This window comes from Capricornis sumatraensis, chromosome 2, assembly GCF_032405125.1.
Source record: "Capricornis sumatraensis isolate serow.1 chromosome 2, serow.2, whole genome shotgun sequence".
Lineage (NCBI taxonomy): Eukaryota > Metazoa > Chordata > Mammalia > Artiodactyla > Bovidae > Capricornis > Capricornis sumatraensis.
The window spans coordinates 181,327,055-181,347,438 of NC_091070.1; the positions used below are offsets into that span (position 1 = coordinate 181,327,055).

The window sequence follows — 20,384 nt, forward strand, 5'->3', positions numbered from 1 at the left end:
TCTTAAATTACTGAACATCTCCCTAATCAAGAATATTCGGGAGGTACTGAGCATTTGGTTTTCATTTTACAAAATCTATCACATAAACCTTAATGTCAGTAAATATTAAGAAAACAAAATAGGCCAAAAAGAGATCCAAAGGATCACTTCTATGTTTCATTCAATCCTCAAGTTTAATTTCCCGATGGTTATAAGTAGCTATTACCTACCCCTCAACACAAGATAGAAACAAACGCACAATCTTCAGATTCATTCTGCCATCGTTATGGTGTTCTATGACAAATACGTAGTCCTAGTCACACTTTTTCTACAAATACCATCATTTTCCTACTTTGTGAGTATCAGAATCTCTGCAGATGACTTTTCTTCTGGATGTTAAAGAAACCGTTCTTTCCTATGTAAGTTTTAGTAGATTACCTTTGTCATCTATGAGGAAAGTATAGGAAGCCAAGGAGTCTTGGTAATATGTCACGTCTTCAAGGATGTAAGCCAGGTTCACGTCCACACCTACAATTCCCAGAAGGAGGTTTCCAAAATAACAGGGTTTACTTACAGTCATTATCAAACCTATGGGTTAAAAACAAAATAAAAAATCCAAATATGTCAGAGAAGGCACTGAACAAAGGCTGGTGCTGTGCACTGTGAAGGCTGCAAACAGCATCTTAGTTTGCTCTGAAGAAGTTTCCTGTGTGCCACAGTAGCCAAGCACTGCCTTTGCTGACAGCATAAAGGAGTTATGAGTGAGCGAAATAGACTCTTTAGGAATTCAGACATCTTCATTAACTTAAATGGAGGCAATTTGTACCTTTTCCACTATTTTTTCACCTAAAAGGATATGACACTCCAGATCCATACAAAACATTAGCAACATATATATCATTCTACTTCCGAAGTGGGGATGATTCAACTGACTTTGCAAGACCACTGGACAAAGAATCTATCATTCTGGGCTCTAGCCCAACTATGCCCTTTATGTATCATACATATGATACTGGACATAACTTTGAGCCTTGATCTTCATGTTCATTTAAAGGACACAGCACTAATTACCTTACCAATTTCTGTGCTGTGCTGGGCTCAGTCACTCAGTCATGTCTGACTCTTTTGTGACCCCATGAACTGTAGCCTGCCAGGCTCCTCTGTCCATGGAAGCTTCTGGGCAAGAATTCTGGATTGAATTGCCATTTCCTTCTCCAGGGGACCTTCCCAACCCAGGGATCGAACCCGCCTCCCATGTCTCCTGCATTGTGGTGGATTCTTTACTGCTGAGCCACCAAGCAAACTCACCTTACTCATTTCTAGGGGATGTTAAATGAAAGAGATTATGGATAAAGGAAAGCTTATTAGGTATTTGATTTTATTAATGAATCCTATTAAAAAAACAGAAAGATAATGAGAAAAATAAAACAGAAAGGTACAGAATCTTATGATCTGGCCACTTAGAACTCTGAGCAGCTAAAGGAGACATTAAAGTTCTAAGGGAATGTATTTCTAGTCACTTGGGCCAAGAGCTTGCAAACGTTTACATAAATGGTCAGAGAGTAGATATTTTAGGCTTTGTGAGCTATTTAACCTCTGGTGCATATTTTTTTTTTTTCTAACAAATCTTTAAAAACATAAAAACCATTCTTAGCTCATAGGCCATATAATAAGATAAATAGGGAAAGAGAAAAGCCAAGCGGAGGAAGACCTACAGGAGTAGAAGGCATGAACAGTGGTCAGTGCATTGCCCGGAGCAGCAGAACAACTGGGCTCTCTTCTCATTTCTGCTACTGAGTTGGCTAAGACGTGCCACCTCTCTGAATGCGTCTCCTTGTGCGTTATATGGGGAGCTGAGACAAAGTGATCTCTAGGACCCTGACAATTCTACAATCCCATGGTTCTAATGAGGTTGCAAAGAGTTGGACACAACTTAGTGAGTGAACAACAACACATGGTTCTAAATAAAATTTAGAACAAAAAGATGGATAGTTTCTCTCCATCTTGCTCTTATGTCTTAGCATACTTTATTTGCCACAATGGGATAAAGAGTCTTCTGTCCAAATTGATAACTGAAAAGTAAGACTGCCTTTCTTGATGACATGTTCATGCCTACGAGCATGGCAGAAAGCCATTCTTTCATCAACACCTAGGAAAGGGATTTAAATCACCTTGAAGACTTCTACAGAGAGAATAGTGTCTGATGTCCACTCAAAATATTTTTGAGTTGTGACTGCAAAGGCCAATTAAATGTACCACTTGGAAGGAAGAAGTGGATACAACACTTCTGTAAGACAAGTCAGTTTTGGGTATATAATAGACAGAGCATAGGGACTATAGTTATAGTTACTAGTATTGCACATTTGAAAGTTGCTTTGGGTAGATCTTAAAAGTTCTTAACACAAGAAGCAAATTATAACTACATGAAGTGGTTGGTATACAGTAAACTTATTGCAGTATTTTGCAATAGATACAAATATCAAATCGTCATTTTGTACACCTAAAACTAATGCTCTGTTGTACGTTAATTATACCTCAGTAAGACAAGAAAAAAGAAAAGCTGTGCAATGGGTATTTATTATAAATTCAAAAGCATTCTTTAAGTAGTCAATTTTCAGAATGCTATCTATTGGTTTTAAAACATTTTAAAATAATAGTTATCCAAGAAGCTTTTAAAAATACATTTTGGAGATTTTTGCTCAGGTATCCCTATAAGTGATGGGAGCATCACTATGAGGGCCAGGAGACTGAGGTCACAGTCTCCATGCCACATTCCCCTGGGCTTTAGTCTAAGAAGAAAGTCTTTTTCACAGAGCAGTAAAGTGCAACAGAAATATTCGGGGACCACATGCTCACTTCAAATTTCTGTCCTCCTCTGGACATACTGACAGCAAGCTTGATAAAAGAAAGGCGGTCTTACTTTTTAATTATCAGTTTGGACAGAAGACTCTTTATTCCATTGTGGCAAATAAAGTATGCTGAGCTCTTGCTACACTTAATGAAATACCCATACACCTTCCCTACTTTAAAGTACATAGACTTGCATTTTAAAAGAAATATGTCTAGTAACTGATACTTGAATCTGTGGAGATTTTGAATTAGAGCCATCTAAACATGAGTTTCTTTAGACTGAGGGTCCCCTTGTCATGGAGTTAGAGGAAGTGTCACCCAGTAATTCCAGGGAGTGAAAGTACAAAGGTGAATATGTTACACTCTAGTAGGGGAACGCAGCAGATCAGTAGATAGAGATTGAAACCCACTGCATGGGAGTCGTAAAACAGGCCGAAGGACTAAACTTTGGAAAGCATCAGCTTTGCATATAATTTAATTTAAAGCACACATGGTAGCTTCTGGATGGAAAATTTTGGGAAGGGTCCCACTCTACCTGATACCACTAGCGGTAACGGAACTTGACTACATAATCCGCTCTGCTTGATCAGGACTCAGTGTGGACACCGATCTCAATTCCTTTCACATAGAATTGTAATGTTCCATTGATCTATTTTTCTCTTATCTGATTAAAATACTTCTTGAGGGTGAGGTATGTGTCTTGTCCATCCCTGCCTGACAAAATGCCTGACTGGCACTCAGCCACATTGGTAAAATGCATAAATTGCCACTCACATTTAAGACCTGACATTTCCCTATAAAAGGAAATAACCTTATGTAAAGGCATGAGTTTCTATTCTATACACATCTGTTGGCCCTGCCAGAACTAGGAAGGAAAAAGAAATTGAGGTATGGCAGTAGCTACCACGCTTCTTCCCGATAGAAAGAACATATCTACTGAACTTCTATAAATCATAGCCTCTATAACATTTATTACTTTTTATATGTGAGTTTTCTCTGAATATTGTGAAAATTCCTAGTAAATGGAACTTAAAAACAAGATCTCATATGGTGATGCTGTTTGCCTAGTAATTAGCTAGCTCTTAAACTTCCTTATCAAGAGAAGATGAGAGGGAAGGATGCAGGGGAAAAGGATAAGCAAGAAATTGAGGAGGAAAAGAAAAAAATTATATTTTTACTGAGCACATAGTGTTGGCCTGGCTTTCCTCTAGATGCTTTAAATATACTAGTGAATTTAATCTTCACAATTACTTTGATGGAAATGTTATTTTTCCTGCTTTAAAGGCTAAAAACTTATCATATGAAGATTACCTGACACTTTACCTGACATTGTATTATGGGTAACTTGTGAAATCAGGATATTAATGACAATAATAGTAGTAATAAAAAAACAAAATAATAAATCTAGGCCACTTAATTATTACTGAAAGGTATTTTGGACACTAATAGATAAGAGATAAGAAAGCCTTCTTCAGTGATCAATGTAAAGAAATAGAGGAAAACAACACAATGGGAAAGACTAGAGATCTCTTCAAGAAAATTAGAGATACCAAGGGAACATTTCATGCAAAGATGGGCTCGATGAAGGACAGAAATGGTATGGACCTAACAGAAGCAGAAGATATTAAGAAGAGGTGGCAGGAATACACAGAAGAACTGTACAAAAAAGATCTCCATGACCCAGATAATCACGATGGTGTGATCACTCATCTAGAGCCAGACATCCTGGAATGTGAAGTCAAGTGGGCCTTAGAAAGCATCACTACAAACAAAGCTAGTGGAGGTGATGGGATTCCCATTGAGCTGTTTCAAATCCTGAAAGATGATGCTGTGAATCTGCTGCACTCAATATGCCAGCAAATTTGGAAAACTCAGCAGTGGCCACAGGACTGGAAAAGGTCAGTTTTCATTCCAATCCCAAAGAAAGGCAATGGCAAAGAATACTCAAATTACTGCACAATTGCACTCATCTCACATGCTAGTAAAGTAATGCTCAAAATTCTCCAAGCCAGGCTACAGCAATACGTGAACCATGAACTTCCAGATGTTCAAGCTGGTTTTAGAAAAGGCAGAGGAACCAGAGATCAAATTGCCAACATCCGCTGGATCATGGAAAAAGCAAGAGAGTTCCAGAAAAACATCTATTTCTGCTTTATTGACTATGCCAAAGCCTTTGACTGTGTGGATCACAATAAACTGTGGAAAATTCTGAAAGAGATGGGAATACCAGACCACCCAACCTGCCTCTTGAGAAATCTGTAAGCAGGCCAGGAAGCAACAGTTAGAACTGGACATGGAACAACAGACTGGTTCCAAATAGGACAAGGAGTACGTTAAGGCTGTATATTGTCACCCTGCTGATTTAACTTATATGCAGAGTACATCATGAGAAACGCTGGGCTGGAAGAAACACAAGCTGGAATCAAGATTGCTGGGAGAAATATCAATAACCTCAGATATGCAGATGACACCACCCTTATGCCAGAAAGTGAAGAGGAACTCAAAAGTCTCTTGATGAAAGTGAAAGAGGAGAGTGAAAAAGTTGGCTTAAAGCTGAACATTCAGAAAACGAAGATCATGGCATCTGGTCCCATCACTTCATGGGAAATAGATGGGAAACAGTGGAAACAGTGTCAGACTTTATTTTTTTGGGCTCCAAAATCACTGCAGATGGTGACTGCAGCCATGAAATTAAAAGATACTTACTCCTTGGAAGGAAAATTATGACCAACCTAGATAGCATATTGAAAAGCAGAGACATTACTTTGCAAACAAAGGTCCGTCTAGTCAAGGCTATGGTTTTTCCAGTGGTCATGTATGGATGTGAGAGTTGGACTGTGAAGAAGGCTGAGGGCTGAAGAATTGATGCTTTTGACCTGTGGTGTTGGAGAAGACTCTTGAGAGTCCCTTGGACTGCAAAGAGATCCAACCAGTCCATTCTAAAGGAGATCAGCCATGGGATTTCTTTGGAAGGAATGATGCTAAAGCTGAATCTCGAGTACTTTGGCCACCTCATGCGAAGAGTTGACTCATTGGAAAAGACTCTGATGCTGGGAGGGACTGGGGGCAGAAGAAGGGGATGACAGAAGATGAGATGGCTGGATGGCATCACTGACTCGGTGGACGTGAGTCTGAGTGAACTCCAGGAGCTGATGATGGACATGGAGGCCTGGTGTGCTGTGATTCATGGGGTCACAAAGAGTCGGACACGACTGAGTGACTGAACTGAACTGAACTGAAACTGGTTTTTCCGGTGGTCATGTATGGATGTGAGAGTTGGACTATAAAGAAAGCTGACCGCTGAAGAATTGATGCTTTTGAACTGTGGTGTTGGAGAAGACTCTTGAGTCCCATGGACTGCAAGGAGAGCCAACCAGTTTATCCTAAAGGAGATCAGTCCTGGGTGTTCATTGGAAGGACTGATGTTGAAGCTGAAACTCCAATACTTTGGCCACCTCATGCGAAGAGCTGACTCATTGGAAAAGACCCTGATGCTGGGAAAGATTGAGGGCAGGAGGTGAAGGGGACAACAGAAGATGAGATGGCTGGATGGCATCACCGACTCGATGGACATGGGTTTGGGTAGACTTTGGGATTTGGTGACGGACAGGGAGGCCTGGTGTGCTGTGGTTCATGAGCGACTGAGTGACTGAACTGAACTGAAATCTTATAAACTTAATAACCCAAAGATTTACTGCATGAAACATGTCATGTTTTTGCAGATAACCAAATGTGAGGTAACAAGATTAAATACATTACCAAAAATAACAAGTGGTAGAGTAGGATTTGAAATCCTCTCCATGTCAAGCCTGTATCTATTTGACTACACTGTGTTGCCTTGCCTTTGATGCTGAATCCCAAGCACTTCTGCCTTAATTACCACTGGCTATGCAAAGTTACTCTTTAGTACCAAATTCACTTTTAGATTGAGAGGAATCCTCACAAAGCTTCTAGATGTACCCATTATGGTTTTTTTTTTAATTGTTTATTTTTAATTGGAGGATAATTGCTTTACAATGTTGTATTGGTTTCTGCCACACATCAACATGAATCAGCTGTAAGTATACATAAGTTCCCTTCCTCTTGTATCTCCTTCCCACCTCCCATCCCAAGACCCATTATGTTGACTGAGGCTAGAGCAATGAGGAAGAAATAAGGCTGCAGATTTCTGCTCTAGAACATAGTACTCACTGGGCAGGTGGCGGGGAGGTTAGACAATCCTTTGACCGGAGAAAGGGATGCCCACTCCCCCTAATGCTCACATGGCAAATACTGAACAACATTTAAAAGTTACTGTTTGACTCATGTCCACTTCTTTTTGCTTTCCTTCAGTAGGAAGTTTTCTCCGAACTCACCATCTCCCATCTCATCAGAGAAGGGGAGGCTAAAGACAGCTTCATCAATCATCCGGTTGGGCAGGTTGGTATAGAACCTGCCAACTGTGGTCTCCAGGTTACTCAGCTGGTTCAGCACCATCATGCTGCCCTTAATCACAGGCAAGGCTATCCGGTCCAGCACGCCATACTTCCCTGAGTTCTGTTCAGCCAGATCTCTTAGAAAAGCCAGTTCTTTCAAGCCAGTCACCCCATCTGAAATAGAAAGCCAAGGGACGACAATGTAAAACTAACTGGTGTATATCCATAGGCTAGCCTTGTCATTAAGATCTGATAAGGGTCTCAGTGAGGTCTTGTAGTGCCCAAAGGGATCTTTGCAGAGGCAATCTGGACTCAGGACACAGATACCAGTTCCTGCAGAGGAACAAACTGAAGGCATGATCTTTCCTCAAATAGTAACGAGGCCAAAGGAATTCTTCAAAAGGCAATGATGAAAAACACATGACTAAACAGAGGAGCCCCATTCAGCAAGGATTTCTTCCTTGAAAGTTTAATTATAAAATGTAAATTAGTTTTCTGCATTTAATATTTGAAAGCAAAAATAATATTAACGAGTCTGCATTTAATTTAAATTAGTAGATGAAGTTGTAAGAGTTTTAAAGGATTGAGGTTTGCCTTTCATTTCTTACCTCTTTGCCTATTAACCACTTGCCAAAGTCTCATGCAACTAAATGAAAGAATTATGGATTGTATTTAGTGATGTCTCCAAACCCCATTTCTTTAAACTCAGTTTAATTACAAATGTTTTCATGCTTTATATTGTAGGGATAATACTGGATTTGATTTATTTAATATATATTTTTTATGTTTAGAGAGTTTTAAAATCTTTGTAAAAGATTCAGGCATACTGGGATGTATTGTTCTACAACATCTGTAATCCATAGCACAAAAATAAATTTAATAAACCTTTTTTAAAGTTTTGGTTTGCTATTGTTGGAACACGGTCAAAAGGATTAGTAACTGATCCCATATGGGTACCATTGTAAACAAATTCAAGTTATTTCAGTCACTACTGAAATTCTACCAATGAGTTTTAAAAAGACTCATGTTCTTGAACTGTTTAGTCATTAAAAAATCTGAGTTCATGGTTCACCTACCTTCAGTGACTATCATTTTTAAATAGGAAATATATATACTTCAAGCTTTGGAAGTCCATTTCTAAAATCATGGCAGGATCTAATGGATATAATTTATTTCTTAGCACACTGTATATAAATAATTTAGATTTTGCTCCACTCAGATAATGCTGAAGGAGAATCAGAATCAGATTATCGTTGCGTTTGCTTGACACGTAATTGAAATGGGAGGTGTAAAAGACAACACATAAGATGTGATTGATCCCTGATCTTATACCCTTGAGAAGCTTACAGGGGTGAATGATAAAAGGAGACAATTTGAGGCAATAAAAACATTTCCTTTCTTTGTCATGTACTGCATGGCTCTTTCAAAATGTACAAGAAAATTAACAAACAGGAATATCTGCTAGACAAAGAGCATAGCACAAGATACCAAGGGTTGGGTTATTTTATGTCACTCCCTTATGAAGCATTATGCAGGGGTGGCAGCAGAGTAAGTAGGGTGGCAGACTGGATTACTCTATCAACAATGTGGTCGTGCTGGAAACTACATTTCCCAGAATCCCCTTTCTTCTATGCTTCCGGGTTAAACGTGGCCAAAAGTGAAGTGCTATAACTTGAGAGGTGAAGTGAGAGATGTTAAGAGACAGACACAGAGGGACCTGAAAGTTCCAGTTCATTCCACTCTTCTGATTTGTGTTCAGTTCCCTTTCCCCACTGCTGGCTTACTCACCAAGGGAAACCCAACCAAGGGCAGGCTCACTCCAGAGGCTTCACTTAGAACTCAGAGAGAGCAGCCACAAAGGGACAACAACTTCTCAGACTTCTACACCAGACTTCCTACACAGCCTGCAGTGGTCCTAGTCTCCAGATATCCTTGCAAGCTTCAACTTGTTCACCCAGATCAGAGCTGGTTAATAACCTTTGAGTTGTCAGTTCCTCGTTGCATCTTCACTCTTGCAGTTTCCCCCCATAATTGTGTACATTCTTACTCTCTTATTTTAAATGGAGGTATTGTGTTGGTTTCAGGTATACAGCATAGTGATTCAGTTATATACATATATATTTTTTCAGATTACTTTTCAATATAGGTTATTACAAGATATTGAATATGGTTCCCTGTATTATGCAGTAAATCTTTGTTGCTTATCTATTTTATATATACTGCTGCTGCGAAGTCGCTTCAGTCATGTCTGACTCTGTGCAACCCCAGAGACGGCAGCCCACCAGGCTCCCCCGAGCCTGGGATTCTCCAGGCAAGAACACTGGAGTGGGTTGCCATTTCCTTCTCCAGTGCATGAAAGTGAAAAGTAAAAGTGAAGTCGCTCAGTCGTGTCTGACTCCTAGCGACCCCGTGGACTGCAGCCTTCCAGGCTCCTCTGTCCATGGGATTTTCCAGGCAAGAGTACTGGAGTGGGTTGCCATTGCCTTTTCTGTTAATCCCATACTCTTAATTTATCCCTCCCTGACACCTTTTCCCTTTGGTAAGTGTAAGTTTGTTTCCTATGTCTGTGAATCTGTTTCATATATAGATTCACTTGTATTATTATTATTATATTTAAGATTCCACATATAAGTGATATATTTGTCTTTCTTTATCTGACTTACTTCAGACTTAATTGTCCAGGTTCATCCATGTTGCTATAAATGACAATGGTTCATTCTTTTTTATGGCTGAGTAATATTCCATTGCATACGTTTACCACATCTTAAGCCAGTCATCTGCTGATGGGCAATTGGGTTGGTTCCATGTCTTTGCTATTATTAATAGTACTGCTATGAACATTGGGGTGCATGTATTTTTTTTTTTTTTCGATTTGAGCTTTTGTTTTTCTCAGATAGAAGTTTAGGAGTGGGATTACTAGATCATATGGTAGCTCTGTTTTTAGTTTTTAAAGAAACTTCCATACTGTTTTCGACAGTGGCTGTACAAATTTACATCCTCATCAATAGTACCTGCTCTTATTCTGATAATTAATTTGATATACCACAATTTTCACTGTGATTCTGCTTCCCTATTTGAACTGACAGAATTAAGGGTATGTGTCAACCCTCTTGAGTAATGTTCAGAGACACTTTTCAGAGAGGTGTGTCAGGCTAGCTTATGGGAAGAAAAAGAAAAGATGAGAGTGGTTAGGGGAAGTAACCATAAGTTTCAAAAAGTGGAATTATCAGGGGAAGTAACCATAAGTTTCAAAAAGTGGAATTATCAGGGGCACAGCAAGTACGCATGATACTCCCATGGGAAGATCTAGGGCCAGTGAAGAGATGGGTGATGCAAGAAAACTGCTCAGAATCGGCTTGAGCAGACCTGCAAAACACATGGGAAAGGCATGATCGCTTCCTTTTATGTTTCCTTACACCTCTTCTATTGCCTTTAATTCATTTGCCTTGTCTATCTTCCTCACTGGGTCAAGGGCTTCTTGAAGACAAGAGATGCTGTATAAAACAGCTCTAGGACCTCAGCATACTATGTTGCATACGGTATGTGCTTCATAAGCACAACATATCTTGCATATTTATTATCAGAGCAACCCTATGGAGATTTTATTCTATTTATTTGACAGATCGAAGTGAGGCCCCCAAGAGATTAAGTAACTAGCCGTAAGCCACACGGCTAGCAAATGCAGATCGAAACTGAAAACCTCTAGACATCAGCCCCTGTGTTTTTCCACGTGCAAGCAGTCCACAAAATATCTGGAAAACAATCATGCTGGCCTAAATACAGATTCCTGAAACTATCTAGGACGGTCTGATCACAAATCTGTAGACACTGCCTGGGAGTCTGCATTTAAAGATGAATCTACAAGTAATCCTTATCCCATTAAAATGTAAGAACCAGTGCCCCTCAAGCCAGCTGGTTCTGCACAGAAATCTGGAAGTGGAGAGGGGAGATGAGAGACAACAGGTGAGAAGGACTGTAAATCAAGATGTGTTCTCTCAAGAACAAGAGAAAGGGGCCACTTTGAACACTGAGAGCAAGGGGCCCAAAGAAGAAAAGGAGGAGCTGTGTATTCATAGGTGGTGGTGGTGGGGGGGGCATGACACAGCAGGGAGCTAGAAAATTGGGCTGTCGTCAGACTGGAGGATGGTTAAATTGCTGAAGGGAAACTATTGAGTACTCTATCAGATTTGCCAGTTTAGTAAACTCTCTCACAGACTGATTTAACAGCCACACAATCAGCCATAATGAGCACCTAGCAAGTGCCTGGCACCATCCTGGGTGTTCACTCAACGTCAGGGTTAGCCGTCACAAGAACTCTGTCAAGTAGATACTTCTCATTGCCACAACACAGCTACGCAAGGGGATAGGGAGAAAGCGGCACAGCTGGTGATTCTGCAGGTAAATGTGATATTCACAGTCCTGGTTTTAGAGAATAATCTAGGTTAGTACTTGGGCTTCCTGATCTTAAATCAATGAGATAAGTTAATAAGCTTCATACAGTATCAAAATCCAAGTATATATGGAGAAACTCCCCCCTACCCCCACCAAAAATGGAGCTGCACAGATGCCTGTGTAAGACTGTGTAACTGCAGAAGTTTCAGAAATGAAGAGCTCGCTGGACAAAGAGATGAAGAGACACACGCCCTGAGTATCCGTATAAGGGGGAGAAAGCTGGGTTTGGGAAGGAATCTGCTCCTCATACCCTCATCAAAGCACCCTGTGATGGTTCTTTCATATTTTTTGAAAGCAGCATGCACTTAGAGAGAACATTTTATCTGAAAGAAAAGGATCTCGAAACACTACCTACCGTTCATGAGGGCGTAGGTGAGAATCATTACAGAGTTGTTTAGAAAGCTATTTTCTTCATTGATGACACGGAGAGTTGCCTTTTTATCTTCTTCTGAAGAGTCCTTTGATGTAATGCCAGCGGACAGGTAAATGATGACCATGTCTGTATCTAAACAAACACAAACAAACTGAATGTTACATCAGAGGCTGGCTAAAGGCAGCAACTCAAGTTTCTCTTCCATTGGACTTTCCTGCCTCAAGGACCTGCCGGGCCCACTCTTCTTACTCCTGATGCTGAGCTTTCATCTCCCTGCTTCTGCTGCTCTTCCATCACGCCTGTACTGGTCCACGAGGCCTCATTTAGCCAGTGTCAGGTAAAGAGATGCTCCTAATGAGTTTACTAGATCAAAGAAGGCAAGTTCCTCCAGGCATCCACGGTTGTGGTAATTTAGCCATCCCAAATGGATGTCACTCCTGTCTTCTGAAATCGAGCATTCAGAACCTGATTTACTCTTTCCTCAGTGACCCAGGATCTTTACCAGGAATATACATTTTGGGGGATCTAGGTTTTAAAATGACGGTTCTTCCAGAGACTACTGAGATTTGCAAGGTTATCTGCCTCTATGCTAAGCAGTTTCAAACAAACATTTCTGTTTTAAAATTCATCAGTTTAGAAAGGCAGTAAATAAAAATAATAATAAAAAAATGTGGACATAGGAGCCAAGTTGCCTGTGTCCACATCTCAGCTGTGCTAATTTCAAGTAGTGTCTGGGTAGATTACCTAACCTTTCTGTGCCAAAATCTCCTTATCTAAAACAAAATGAGGATAATGACCGTATTTACTTCACAGGGTTGCTATGAGGGCTAACTGGTTAATTTTAGAATGAAAGCAAAAGTATGATGGTGAACAGAAAATAAAAGCTTTAACACAAAACAAAAAAGGAAATCCTTGTATTGGCATGAAGAAGCACCTAGACTCTGGAGTAAACTGACTCTCCAGCTAGGGCTAATGACTGAGAACTAATTGTAGCTCACAGTGAAAACTTCTTTCAGGAGGATTTCCTCAAAAATTAGAGTGGTACATTTCCTATCACTAAAGATGCAAGGGCTGAATGACAGCTTTAATGGAAGGAGGGCAGTAAGCCAGCTGGATTTTATACTGTCTTTTTAACCTGAGATTCTCTGATTCAGCATCTATTTTTAAGATAACCTACACAGATGTTCTTTTAATTGAGAAATAATGATTGATATGCTATACACTTGTTTCTTTAGGTTCTTACACAGTTGTCATTCATCTGAGATTGCTTTCTAGCTACTGGGGGAGGCAGCCTCCAGGTTGGCCCCCCAATGATCCCACTTCCTGATATTCACATCGCCATGTGGTCTCTCTTTGAGGGTAGACTGGATTTAATGACAGAATGCCGCAGAGGTCATGGGGTGTCAAGAGATGGATTAGGTTACAGAAAGACCATGGCTTCCACCTGTGTGCTCTCTCTTGGGTAAGCCAGAGAGAATGTTGTGAGCTAGCCTATGAGAGGCAAGGAACTGAGGCCCTCAGAATCGAATCCTCCAGCAACCATGTGAGTGAACTTAGAAGCAGATCTTTCCCAAGTTGAACTCTGTGATGACAGCCTCTCTGGCCAACAATTTGACCACAACCTCATAAGATACCTTTGGGCAGAGGCACCCAACCATGCTGTGCCCAGATTCCTTACCTATAAACACTGAGATAATAAATGTTTATTGTCTTAAGCCACTGGGTGTTGGGTAATTTATTATCCAGGAACAGATTATTTAAAAAATCATCCTAACAATGATGAGAATACAATGACTGAATTTTCTTCCATTTGAAAATTTCCATTTTAGACTCTTTATTATGTAGAATTGAATAACAACAACTTGATGCTTTTGAACTGTGGTGTTGAAGAAGATTCTTAAGAGTCTCTTGGACCATAAGGAGATCCAACCAGTACTTCTTAAAGGAAATCAGTCCTGAATATTCATTGGAAGGACTGAAGCTGAAGCAAAGCTCCAATACTTTGGCCACCTGATGCAAAGAACCGACTCATTGGAAAAGACCCTGATGCTGGGAAAGATTAAAGGCGGGAGGAGAAGGGGATGATAGAGGAAGAGATGGTTGGATGGCATCATCACCAACGCAATGGACATGAGTTTGAGTAGGCTCCGGGAGTCTGTGATGGACAGGGAAGCCTGACATGCTGCAATCCATGGGGTTGCAAAGAGTTGAACACGACTAAGCAACTGAAATAAACTGAAGACTTAATATATAAGCAAGCTTTAAAGCTAATTTTGATGCTTGAACAATTCTTTAATAAATATTAACTGCAAATTTAAATTACATATTTAAAATTAGGGTATGAAACCTGATGTAAAACCACTAGGGAATATCCTGGTCTTAACCGATGTCAGTCTTTTTTCAATGTTGTAAACACAGTCCTATACATTTTTTTTTTTTTTTAAGGCTGCAAAACAGCTCACTTAAGTTTCAGACTGGGAAAAAAATACTGTTTGACCCTAGTAGGTGGGATACAGATATATCATAAAATAAAGAATGATCTAAAGGATGAGACAAACCAACACATGTGAGAAATTCCTGGACACTTTTAAGACTGACCTAAAGTGAACCCTTGGGTTTTCTTACTTGGCTTTACGATTCTGGATAAAACATACTGTCACTGACAGCTGGTCTAGGCATAGGCCCGTGACTGGAAAGCCAGAAGGCCTGCAGCCTGCAGCTCCTTTAGCTGCCAAGTGTTATTTTCTTTCCATCCCAACGATAAGATACATGTTCTGCAAGCATTCTCTCTGTCTCTGCCCAGCTCCTGACTCTGTTCCTGCCCCATTCTTAGGCAAAACTGAGTTATTTTTCTATTTTTAAATATCAGATCTGCCAAATTTGCTCGGATTTATTTTTCTACTTACTAGGATATCCCCGCTCTAATCACTCATGGGAACATTAAGCTTTGTGATTAATAATGTTAGGGATGAGTCATTACAGACAATTGGGGCAGAGCAAAGATATAGCATGCACCTGGAAGAAAATGTAACCCTGTCCATGTGACAAGTCCCTGTGAAAGCCACCAGCATTCCTTGAAATGTCAAAGCGGGAAGAACAACCCAGATTTGGACTTTGCCCATGCCATTAGATCCCAACTCCTACCCGTCATATTCCTTCTGCTACAAAATGACCCCTCAACCGGTTATCCCCAAAACAAACCTAGGAAAAAAAATCCAAATGTGTTGATGGTATCTGTTACAGATCCACCACAGGACTGAAAAAGAGCCAGCACTGAATAAAAGTTTTAGTTTTTCTTATTAGTACAAAGCAAATTAGCACAAAGCTACCACGACTTGGCCATGCAGCTCTTGCTCATATATGGCTATCAACGTGGGGCAGACACTTGGTTTCCATGCACAGACTAATCCTTCCAATAACCTTCTAAGATAGGTCTTACTCATTGAGAAAATCCTATCAAATGGTCTTCAAAAAGTGCCAGGTACACAGTAGAGTAGATAATAAATACTTGTCTGTGGAGTGAATACAAGTTATGATATACAGTATAAATTCATAAGAGGAGTATGTAGACCCCTCACTATGCTAGAGCCAAGGTGACTAATGGTCCTTGACTGTCTCTGGGCTAGGGGTCAAACTGGAATGTCTAGAGTATCTGTGTTCCTTTAGCCAGAGCAATAAGTCTTAAAGGAAACTGAATATCATTATAATCACAGCTAATATGTACTTAATATTTGTGATGAGATCCTGGATCTTATTATCACCCTCAGTTTGCAGATGGAGGAAACCAGACCTGGAGAAATCAAGTAATTTACACAAGTTTCAAAAAAATTTCAGAGGAGGAATTTGAGCACACATGGTTGAAATTCAAAATCTGTATGCTTAACTACTATGTAACATTGCTTGAAAGCACCTCAAACCTTTGCTTAATAAACGAGGTAATACTAATTCCCGACGTGCTTCATTATGCAACCTAATCTGGGTTTTTCTTTCTTTGAACCACCAGTAGACACTGTAAAATGGAAGCCTGTGAGATAAACTTTAAAAACATCTTACTTGGCCTCGAAAAAGAATCTTTTCACATTTAAAAAATAGTGCCGTCAAAATGTGTCCAAATCAGTGACTCTTCTTGCCATGTTTTTGCTCGCCAACATTAGGAAAATCCCCCAAAACCCAAAGGAGAAATGTTTCCTGCCAAAGCAGCTTTCTGCTAACATACAGTGCAGGAAGGTTTATAAGAAGAGGTTTAATGAAGTCTCTATTCACAGTTTTAAAGCTGGAACAAATGACAACATTTGAAAATCAAGGGGTTTCACATAAAAATCCAGATTTCTGGCTTCTCTTAAAACAGAAGATCTGGCAACACTGGACAGGCACTCCTGCAAGGCTGAACAGAGGAGCAGCTGCCTTCTTGACCAAGGATACTCTCTCTAGCTGTCTGCGCTCCCCAAACCTTACCTCGAGCTCCCTTGACACCTCACTGCCTGGCTGCTGCCAGTCTAACACTGCTCTCTATTATTTAAACAGTGTCATCACCAAAATTGGACTTCATCTCTAAAGATGGTTTGAGAACTGAACAATCAAGTAAAAAGAGCACGTCTGATGAGGAATGCTGACAGGCAGATGACAGCTGGTAAAGGGCATCCGCAGATGAACAGCACTGGCCAACTAGCCAATCTGTCTTGACTGCTCAAGAGGTCAACCTTATCCCTCAGCTTCATTGAACAAGGGACAACTTTGCACTCAGGCATCCTATAATATTGGTTATGGATAGCTGGTGCTTGCCAAGGTTGGTAGGCAAAATTCTAAGATGACCCTGAAGACCCACACTCTTTTATGATCCCCTCCTCTTAAGTATAAGTATGACCAGTAATTTGCTTCTGACCAACAGAATATAGCAAAAGTGATGGGATATTACTCCTGTGATTGTGCTACATATATGGCAAAGATGGAGGGATTCTGCAGATGTTGAGCTTCGAAGAGGACTCTGAAACTCAGATGCAACCACAGACCTGGCTGATACCTAGACTGCAGCCTTGTATAATCCTAAACAAAGAAGCAACAGATGGACTCCTGTCCCATAGAAGCAGTGAGATAACAATATAGAGAAACATAAAAATGAGACACCATCTACCATCATTACCTGTTATAATTACTGTAGCTTCTTTCAGGGGCCCATCATGTGCCAGCACTATGCTGGGCATTTATCAATGCTGTCTTAGTTTTAATGCAGACACATTGAAGAGCTTGAAAATATAGTCATTACATTTATCTCAATAGGGTACATTCATTAAAAAACAAACAAACAAGAAAACAACAAACAGATTATCAAATATAAAAGAGAAAATGACATAGATTCCTTTCAGTAGTTTCAAAGCATGGGTCTTATTTCAAATATCCTTTCCTTTCCTTTAGCCTGCATCCTAATTCCAGATTTTCTTTAATACATGAAAATTAAATTAGAGTGCCTTTGTACATTTGAAGGGCTGTGCTCCTCTAAATGACAGTTGGTTAGAGGAAGGAAAGATCAAGGCAAGAATTCAGGCTGCCCTGTTTCTGCACACATGCGCACAAGCAGACAGTCGATGTAAGTCAGTGACTAGGCGGGGTGGACAATTAGCATTAAAAAGGATGTGGGTATTCTCCGGGGAAATAAACAAGGATGTGTTCCTAATAAAAGGGCAGGAAGAAGAGGCTCAGGGAGTAAAGAAATCATGCAGAGTACCTTTGATTGGAAAAGATGAGAAAATCTAGTAAGTTCCTAGTATTAGATGATAATATGACAACACAAGAAATTTTTATCCTGTCAGTTTAGGAAAAAACCCCTCTGGACGTAGCTGTGCGATCAGGTAACAATCTCTTTCTATTGCCATCATTTACCTAGCTTATGAGTTCCATGCCGTAAGAGCAAAGGCACTTACTTGCTTGGAATTTGGTGCTATTGTTGGTGCTTCGAATCAGCTGAAATGCCTTTTGAAATCCCACCGCGTGCTGGGTAGGGCTGTCCAAGGACTTGACGCTGCTGACGAAGGTGGACATCTTCCTTTTTGTCTCACTGGTGGCTGGAGACAGGAACGTCTTATAGCACTGGTCAAGGGAGCAGGTCCTGACGGTGTCTGCCACCGTCAACACGGAAATCTGGAGGGGAAAACACACACGCCACAGGCAAACAAAAACTTGTTATTCTGCCAATGAAAAAGTGTTTTACATTTCAGAAGAGCCCACAAGGTGAGAAGTCCTACAGGACGGTTTTGAAGAGTTTGAAAATAAAAGCCCAGAGGCATCAGTCTATCGTATTTGAAGAATAGTTAAAGAGTGGTAAGGGACAGAGACTCAGACCCTAGAGTTTTGTTTTTGTTCCAAGATGAAGTCAGGAGTATGGTGTTCATCTAGAACATTAAAAACAATATTTGACACAGAGAAAAATCTTGAACAATATAAGCGATTGTCATTTTTCAACTGGAGGTGGGAGTGAGGGAAATGGTAAAGGGTATGTGTGTGTGTTTAAATTTTTTTTTTTTTAATGTGGACTATTTTAAAATTGTAATTCAATAATTTTTCACAATAATGCTTCTGTTTGATGTTTTTTGGGGGGTGCCTGAGGCATGTGGAATTTTGGCTCCCCAACCAGATATTGAAGCTGCACCCTCTGCATTGGAAGGCAAAGTTTTAACCACTGGACTGCCAGGTAAGTCCTGGGTGTGTGTTTTAAACAATTAGATTAGTGAGCAAAACCTTAGGAGATGGAAAAGTCAAATGTCTACAGGTGATAGATTATCATTAGCTGGAAACACAGCTATCTCTAAGGGGTCCTAAAGATTAATAAACCTCTAGTAACCTTCTTTTATCCCTCCCCTCCTGTCAATCTTGAGACAAAGTCTGGCCACCCACCAGTGTCTAAGCCTTCACCTTGTTCCTTCTTAGTATAAATAGCAGTCTGAAAGTTATAGCTAATTAGCAGTCTTAACAGAAGCCATTAAGGAAGGGCAAGACTCAGTTTGGTGGAACTGAATTGAAATTGGAAGTGAAAGTTGCTCAGTTGAATCCGACTCTGGGACCCCATGGACTATACAGTCCATGGAATTCTCCAGGCCAGATGTGGGTAGCCTTTCACTTCTCCAGGGGATCTTCCCAACCCAGGGATCAGACCCAGGTCTTTTGCATTGCAGGTGGATTCTTTAGCAGCTGAGCCACAAGGCAAGCTGAAGAATACTGGAGTGGGTAGCCTATCCCTTCTCCAGTGGATCTTCCGGACCCAGGAATCGAACCGGGGTCTCCTGCATTGCAGGTGGATTCTTTATCAACTGAGCTATCAGGGAAGCCCAGTTTGGTGGGAGTGGTTTTAAAAAGAGGTCTGGAACTAGTATCAGCAGCTACTTCCTCAGATACAAGAATGAAAAGTAAACCACTCTGTTTTCTCAAAGTCATTTTTAGAGGTGGACTGAAAAGCACATACCATAAAACATAAAGTGTTTTTAAAAGGGTATTCAAGAAAGACCCAATGCTAGTGGAAAGGGTAGAGTCACTGGGGTCGTCGATACCTTGTCGTGTTCATCAATGGCGCTGAGGATGACTTGAGCAGCATCCTTGGCGATCTGAAGCTGCGTGTCTGTGACGGAGGCCCCGTGGTCCAGGATCACTACTACGTGCTTTGACTGCGGCCGGACAGTAGAGACGTATATAGGTCTAGAAGGGCAAGAAGCTCTCAGGGGTCACTCCTGGTTTAGGAGAAAGGCTTGGACCTAACACAGCTGCGAGCGCTACAGACGGGCAGGCGTGCTGGCCTCTGTGTGTTTCAGGGGGGCTGGCACAAGGGTGGAGAGACCAGCATGGAATGAGAAAACTATCCTGGTACACTGAAAACAATATCTCGAGACTATCATGGGTGTCTGCACGACAGGGACTGGCGACTTCTGTCTGCCAAAGATTAGAGCAACTGGGAGAAGATTTTAAGAAGCAACGCCTTTGGAAGACTGGCTTTTTCAGCCTGTGTGCAAGTCCACCCTCCCAGGAAATGGACCTGGTGGCCCAACAGGCAGCAGAGACATACTAGCAGGGAGAAAAAAGTCCACTGTTTTTCAGTGCTGGGTCCTCTGCAGACTTTGAGTGGGGCTTGGCTAAAACTGAGGAGGCCTATCATTTGTGAGCATGCTGAGCAGCTCTGAATAGCAGGTTTGGTTTCTCTCTGTCCAGACAAAAGCCACTGCTAGGAGGGCCCTTTCCTTTCTGTACTATAGCCATTTACACAGGTCAGCCACCAAAAGGCCCCTTATCAGAGATCTAAAACCGTGCCATCAGATTTGTCCAAGCCTGTGATA

At 40.8% G+C, this 20,384-nt stretch overlaps 1 protein-coding gene across 1 annotated transcript in view; it reads right to left on the minus strand.

The window, feature by feature from the left end:
- CACHD1 (cache domain containing 1) overlaps positions 1 to 20,384 on the minus strand; it is a 236,083-nt gene that overhangs the window by 44,233 nt on the left and 171,466 nt on the right. The window contains exons 6-10 of the mRNA XM_068964526.1: positions 19,608 to 19,752; positions 17,988 to 18,204; positions 12,052 to 12,201; positions 7,185 to 7,418; positions 418 to 567 (exon numbers count right to left, since the gene is read on the minus strand). Coding sequence (XP_068820627.1) covers positions 418 to 567; positions 7,185 to 7,418; positions 12,052 to 12,201; positions 17,988 to 18,204; positions 19,608 to 19,752 — 896 coding nt within the window. The remainder of the gene's footprint in view (positions 1 to 417; positions 568 to 7,184; positions 7,419 to 12,051; positions 12,202 to 17,987; positions 18,205 to 19,607; positions 19,753 to 20,384) is intronic.